This window comes from Chionomys nivalis, chromosome 9 (genome assembly GCF_950005125.1).
Source record: "Chionomys nivalis chromosome 9, mChiNiv1.1, whole genome shotgun sequence".
Lineage (NCBI taxonomy): Eukaryota > Metazoa > Chordata > Mammalia > Rodentia > Cricetidae > Chionomys > Chionomys nivalis.
Window position 1 is genome coordinate 26445907 of NC_080094.1, and position 7478 is coordinate 26453384.

The window sequence follows — 7478 nt, forward strand, 5'->3', positions numbered from 1 at the left end:
ATTAGGCACTTTATTTTATTTTATTTTATTTTTTTTGGTTTTTCGAGACAGGGTTTCTCTGTGGTTTTGGAGCCTGTCCTGGAACTAGCTCTTGTAGACCAGGCTGGTCTCGAACTCACAGAGATCCGCCTGCCTCTGCCTCCCGAGTGCTGGGATTAAAGGCGTGCGCCACCACCGCCCGGCTATTTTTTTTTTTTAAGGAATTTCTGTGCATTCAGTTCTGGAGAGTCAAGATCATGACGTCAGCATTGGGATGTGCTGTAGTGAGCCTCATGGTGGATGGAATTACAGCAACAAGGAAGCGCATGCAAAAGAGGTAAGCAGTGGGTGTGGAAATTACGTCCAGCACGTCCACGTCCACTCCAGTTCTATCACCTCACTATCCCTAAGCTTCCTATACCAGTCTTTGAGGGGCAAATTGATAGCAGTTGACAGATCCATTTTTGTTGTTGTTGTTGTTTACAATGCTCATATCTGTAACAATCTAGGATCTGCCTACTAAGAATGGGGCCACCCAGGGGTTAGGCCCTCCCAAATCAATCATATAGCAAGACAGTCTCTCTTACAGTCGTAGCCATAAGCCCTGAGGACCCCAGGCAGCAGGGTTCCGAGGCTGGAAAGCGCAGCACAAATTACAGGCTATCCAGCACACCTCGTGTCCCAGGTTGTGATGGTGGCTGTACAGTCACCAGAGACAGACCAGCCCCGTGCCTGGAGAGCTCCTTCAGTGTGAACCGCGCCGCTAACCATCGACCCACACACCAAAGACGAAGCCATAAAATGCTCTAGCCCATCCCGCGCACGCGCACCTTCTACAAAATTTATACTGTCCGACTCTCGCGTAATCTCTCGGCCGCACATGCTCTCGAGGCCCCGGCGCTTCGGGAGAGTCAGGTGACCCTGCGACCCCGCCCCACGGCTTCCCGGCCGGCCTCGCGCATGCGCGGTGCGACGAGAGGCGGCTCGCGCGCGGCTTGAGCAGCCGAAGCGATGGGGCTTAGTCGGGTGCGCGCGGTCTTCTTTGACCTGGACAACACGCTCATCGACACGGCCGAGGCGAGCCGGAGAGGCATGATGGAGGTAACATCCCCGCGCCGTCGCCCTCCCCGGCCGGGCCAGCACTCCGCAATCGGCTCCGCACCCGCAGGTCCCCCGCTGCTCGCCCCTGGAGCTGCTCTTCCTTCCCGCGCGCGCGGGGCGGGGTGCTGGACTCTGAACTGCCACGACTGCAGAGTCGCCGCCACCTGCGGTCACCCGGGCTCGGACGGTCCGGGACGACACTGCGTGCCCTCCTCTTGCTGCAGTCCCCCGCGGGAGGGGCTGCGGTGGGTTGCGGGGAAAGAGGCTCAGACAAGGTTTTGGCCCAGGAAGTTACATAACTCTGAGAGGCGGGCCTGGACTTAACCTACAGCAGAGTCATTTTTCCCCCTCCGCACGCTTCAGTCTGGCTGGCAGGGCTCTCTGGTGTTGAGACCCCCCCCCCCCGGGACGTAAAATGCTGAGTGGGCATTCTTTTAGTGCGGCGTTGCTGATCCGCATCCTTCTTGCTGTAGCTGCAGATGCTGTCGGACACCTTCTTTGTCTTCTCCAGTCCTTAACCCACCCCTACTTTCCTTCCTCTGCTATCAGCTTCAGTGAGAAAGTGAAGGAGTACCAGATGTGGAAAACACACTTATAAAAGTGTGTTTCAATATAAGGGTCCTATGCTTCATCAGGTAGTTTTCGTTTATCCAGATCATAAACTTTCCCCATTTTTTCTTGCCGCATTTCACACATGGAATTCGTATCTGCCTCATACTTTAATTTTTTTTAAATTTTTGCACAACCTCCCTCTTGGACTGTGCTCTTCTGCACAGATGTGTTTTTAGAAAAATCTACGTCCCTTATCTCCATCAGGGCTCTCCTCTGTGTATTTCCAAATCCGTTGGCAGGTAGCTTTTGTCTCCACCACTTGAGTACAATAGGCTTGCGAAGTGGTTAGATTACTCCCAAAGTGCCAACGTCACTAGGTATTTGGGATTGGTTTTGTGTGTGTGTGTGTGTCTACGTGTACGCGCGCACTTTCTTGTTCTGAGGTTTGAACCTAGGCCTTGCCGTCCTAAACAAGAGTTTTCCACGGAGCTGTTTCTCCCCACATTTGGAATCAGTCTTAAAGGAAGCTTTCCACACTGTTGTCTCTTGTATTCTGACACCCTCTCCATTATCTCTACCTGCAGACAGTCAATGCTTAATCCACATTCTTACCCAGCTAAGCCCAGTGTTTGGAAACTCGGTTTTTGTTTTCAGCTGTTTCTGGTTACAGGCTTCGAAAACCTCACGTTGAGTTTGAATCACAATTCTCCCGGTACCAAGTGCCTCAGCAGGTCCCCTGTCTGTGCTTAGGCTCAGATCCTCGTGGAGTGTGTTAGTCTGTGTTAAATGTCAGGTAGTTTCAATACAGTGCATGAGAAGAATGTGGCACCTAGTGCTCGCTCAGTGAACTATGCCCTCATCCAACCTGTCTCTCAGACCCCCTTACTCTTGCCTTAATTGTAGAAACGCTTGACCTCTGTAGAATTGTACTGTGATCTTGTCTCCGGGCTGACCACATCCAATTCACCCTCCACATTCCTGCCTTGGTGAGCTTTGTTTTTTGCATGTTTTTTAAAAAAAATTTTATATGGGAGACTAAGGCAAGAACATCACTTGAGCTCCAGAATTTGAGATCAATCTAGGCAACACAGTGAGACTCCTATCTCAAAGCAACACCACCAACCCACTGTATTTCTCTACAGTGGTGACACCATGTTCTTTCCTTACGCTATGTCTTATTGCACCCGTCAGAGGATGTTATCGTGAATTGTTGCAACTCGTGTGCCTGTGGCTGACTCCTGAGTTTCCTGAAAGGGAACGTGTTGTCTTAATTGTCTTTGTTTGACATGAATTAAATGCTGAATGACTAGTGAGTGGTGGACAAGAGTTCAAATCTCCAGTTTTTGTTCTTTTATTTATAAATGGTCTATGAAATTAGCACAGCTAAATGTTGTGAAGACTTTATCTTATAAGGTTGCAACAGTCCTTATAAATTTTTACCTATCCCAAAGTAATATGCCAGCTGTCATAAGCCATTCCGAATGTTTTCTGATGGTGGTGCGGGAAAGGCCCTTGTTCTGCTGTCAAGCACCACTCCCAGCCACCATAGCACAATGCCTTGCTCTCACTTCTGAAGATCAATATTTGCCATGGTATGGCTGACTTTTGAAGCAGGTCGTTCAGTGTAGGTAGTTGGCTCATAGGGTGTGGGAGATAAGGGTGGGAGTGGCTATCATGAAGTACATCATCAATGATCAGGTGGCTGCTGGCATGAGACATCATTCCGGAATGACGCTGTGGAGCCTGCCTCCGTTGTCACAGGAAGCAGTGAAGGTGTGGTGTTTATCCACTCTACCTCTTGTTCTGCATGCTGGATGCATCTGTGGATAAGCCTATGTGGGGAAAGTGGGTGAGAAAAGGATTTGGGCAATATCTGTTCAAGGGCCCTCCAGCATATCCTTGTCTCCTTATGCCTTCCATTCTGGCTCCAACCAGCTTGCCCCATTGGGGTCAGAAATCCATGCCCTTGTTGCTTCTGTGTGGAATGAATTAAGCTCCCCTTGTCCATATTACCTACCTGTCAACTCTTGTTTTAGGGATGACTTTTGCCAAGCCTTATTCAGCTATTCTTAAGAATGAATTCGGGGACCAGGTGGTAGTGGCACATGCTTTTAATCCTAACGTTGGGGAAGCAGGAGCATGTAAACGGAAGTTTCTCTCCCGCCTGGTCCCACAGCTGTTTAGTATCAGTGAAACACACAGAGGCTTATATTAATTATAAACTGTTTGGCCTTTTAGCTCAGGCTTATTGTTAACTAGCTATTACAACTTAAATTAACCCATAATTTAGCCACATAGCTTGGTACCTTTTCTCAGTAAGGCATTCTCATCTTGCTTCCTCTGCATATGGCTGGTGACTGACTCTCTGCCTTTCCCCTTCACAGAATTCTTAGTCTGGTTGCCCCATCTATACTTCCTGCCTAGCTACTGAGTGACAAATCATTACAATGTACAAGAGCATTATCCTACAGCAGAAACAGGCGAATCTCTGAGTTCAAGGCCAGCCTGGTCTACAGAGCTAATTCCAGGACACACAAACCCTGTCTTGAAAAACAAAAAAAAACAAAACAAAAATTCAGTCTTATTTCCATAGTCCTTGTCCATTTAACTGTTGGTAGTACTCTAACCAGCATTAATCAACAAGTTGTCTGTCTGCTTCCTTTTCCTGTGGTCATGCTCCAAGGACAAGGGGTCAGTACATACTATCAGGCCAGCATGTCTGCAGTGGAAGCAGGCAAGTATGGATTCAGATCCCAACTCAGGAAAATTTTTTTAGCAATTCTAAGGTTCAAGACACTGCTTGTCTTGAAGAGGAAATTGTAGAGTTATAGCAAATGTTAAGAAGGTGTGTATTAATTTAGCCATAAAGCTAGCCACATTTCAGTCTTAAGTAAATGTTAAGATAGACCAATGGGTACAATAGGGCTGGGGCTGTAGCTTGGTAGTATGGTATACCTAATGTAGACAAGGCCCTTGGTTCCATTCCCAGTACTTGTGTGTGTATGTGCGTGTGTGATAGAAGTGCTTTTCAGAAATTATTAAAATGTTCCACTAGATTTAAGCAAAATTCTTATTTTTGTGCCTTCATGACCAGCATGAAACCTGGTAGCCTACCGAACCAGTGAAAGTTTGTTTTTTGCTTTTTGTGAAGAATCATCGTAAAACAGATGCTGATTTTTAAACATGGGAATGAGAGGCAGAGAGGGATGCAGGGTGGAGGTGGGGGACAGACAGATGATGTGTATATGATTGGTTGTCTCTGGGGGTGGAGAGTTCTAAATTTGGTATCTCCAAAACTAAGGCCAGTTCCCTCGAGAGAAGGTGTGGTAGTGGGAAGAAGTCTCTGCTTCAAGACGTGGCTGCTAAAGACAAGATATGCTGACCAAGTTATCTTCTTCTGCCTAGGTGATAAAGTTCTTACAGTCAAAATACCACTACAGAGAAGAGGCGAAAGTCATCTGCGATAAAGTTCAAGTTAAACTCAGCAAGGAATGCTTTCATCCTTACAGTACCTGCATTACAGACGTGAGGACTGCACACTGGGAAGAAGCCATCCAGGAGACCAAAGGTGGTGCTAACCATAGGAAATTGGCAGAAGAATGTTATTTCCTGTGGAAATCTACGCGTTTACAGCATATGACCCTAGCAGAAGACGTCAAAGCCATGCTCGCTGAACTCCGCAAAGAGGTCCGCCTACTCTTGTTAACAAACGGTGACAGGCAGACCCAGAGGGAGAAGATCGAGGCTTGCGCCTGCCAGTCTTATTTTGATGCTATTGTTGTAGGAGGAGAGCAGAAAGAGGAGAAACCAGCACCTTCCATATTTTATCACTGCTGTGATCTCCTTGGAGTGCAGCCAGGGGACTGTGTGATGGTTGGCGACACACTAGAAACCGATATACAAGGAGGCCTCAATGCAGGACTGAAAGCCACAGTCTGGATAAACAAGAGTGGGAGGGTACCGCTGACTTCATCCCCCATGCCTCACTATATGGTTTCCTCCGTGCTGGAATTGCCTGCTCTCTTACAAAGCATAGATTGCAAAGTCAGTATGTCTGTGTAACACAGAAGAACACAGCAACCAAGTGCAGAGCCACTTACAGGGTTAGAACTAATGAACGCCAAGGCATTCTGTGTTTGGTTCAGTTCTAAGAGTGTGAGTGAGGGATTCACTGCCATGTTGTGAAGAGCCTCCCACCCTGCTGCTGTTGATAGCCATAGGCTGTTTTCATATCTGAGAGCCAGGTTTTTTGTGTAGTCCAGAAAACTTGAAGAAGGCAGGGTAGCTTACATGTGGATATGCATGTACTGGTTTATAGCATAGATATTTTTTTAAAAGATAGATATTCTAAAATAGAGATTCAAGCAACTGAATTGGGTTGGTATAAGTACTAAATCACACAAATCAAAGCATTTCATAGTGAAATTTTGCGTATTTTAGACAAATATTTGTTAGTATTTTGCCTACTTTCAATGTGAATGTTCTTATCGATTATCTAATTTTTCTGCATGATTTTTGGACTAAATTTTCTGTGGTGTGAACATGACAAATTGTTATAATTTTTTAAAAAAAAACTATTAAAAATGAACCCATGGTGCTCCTTTTCCACGCCATTTTCATACTTCTAGAGTGAGCTTGTGACTTCCATAGTCTTTATTCCTAAAGAGTAAAAATTACCTATTTTTCAGGCACACAGTAGAGAGTACTGGGCATTGTGCTTAGGTTAAGTGCTGGCACATGACACCCAAAGGCTCTGTGGATCCACAAGAAGAGAATTGCCTCCATGTGTTCTGACCAGGCAGCCTCCCTCCTGGTCTGACCTCTGGTGACCAGATGACCACACTAGCAGAGAAAGTCAGGTGTTGAAAGCTTGGTGTGGTGGTGCACACCTTTAATCCCAGTATACAGTCAACAGAGGCAGTGGATCTCTGAGTTCAAGGCTGCATAGTGAGAACCTGCCTCAATAAATAAAGAAAGAAAGAAGAAGAAAGAAAATCAACTTGAATGGCTCTCAAAGTTACCTCTATCTTGAATTATTTTCCACAGAGGAGGCACTGTGTCTCAGACCCTGTAGTGCTAGCTTGGAGCTTGATTAATGTTCCATGGCAGCATTGACAATCAGAGAATCCCCCCCAGGTTGTTAAACTGACCAGACTCATGATTTCATAACCAGGCTTGGAATGGGTGGCTAATCAGGGAAAGATAATGAAATGGATAAGTCTTGAGTTGGTTTGAGTAGGTTTTAAATATTAGAAGAAAGCACGAAAGGGAAATCTTAGACTACACTGAGAAAGGTGTAGGTTTGACTTGAAGAGTGAGACAATCAAATCCTAGGTTCTACCTGCCCGTGAGCCTAATAAGGATTGTTCAGTGTCAGTTAATAACAGCCAGATTCTCTGCTTATACAGATGTCCTCCTGTGTTTGCCTTTCTCTTTCAGTCTTTAAAACATTATTGTGTCCTTCCTTGACTGTCCTCCAGTGTGGCGTCTATGAAGTAGAATGTTCTAAGTAGAGTTGCCTATATGACCTTGATCAAAATGTACCTATGTAAAAATTGTTGAATTGAGAGAATTTGGGCAAAAATAATTATGTAGATGGTTATTAAAATAGCAGCCGACATCAGACTGTCGTGTCGAGGTTCTTCTCTCCTGCAGCTCTGGGGACTATGGCAGTCCATTGATGAGGATTATGTTTCTCTCCGTTTGGCCCTCTGAACCCTTTCAAACACTTACTCTTTGATCCTGGGAAATGCTAATGGGTGTGTATGAATGTTTGCCTGCATGCATGTGTGTGCACCACGTGTGCAGAGGTCGGACAAGGGCCTCTAATTCCCTGGAACTGAAGT

General features: G+C 46.1%; 1 protein-coding gene across 1 annotated transcript; it reads left to right on the forward strand.

The window, feature by feature from the left end:
• Positions 1 to 952: 952 nt before the first annotated feature.
• Nanp (N-acetylneuraminic acid phosphatase) lies at positions 953 to 7245 on the forward strand. The gene is made up of 2 exons (XM_057781045.1): positions 953 to 1080; positions 5038 to 7245. The coding sequence occupies exons 1-2, from the start codon at positions 991 to 993 to the stop codon at positions 5692 to 5694; spliced, it is 747 nt and encodes a 248-aa protein (XP_057637028.1). The 5' UTR covers positions 953 to 990; the 3' UTR covers positions 5695 to 7245.
• Positions 7246 to 7478: the final 233 nt, after the last annotated feature.

What these genes read in the sequence shown, in the direction of transcription:
- Nanp (XM_057781045.1), top strand. Translation starts at nt 991, where the DNA reads ATGGGGCTTAGTCGGGTGCGCGCGGTCTTCTTTGACCTGGACAACACG. An exon ending in GCCGGAGAGGCATGATGGAG is followed by an intron (nt 1,081 to 5,037) that starts GTAACATCCCCG and finishes TCTTCTGCCTAG; the next exon opens with GTGATAAAGTTCTTACAGTC.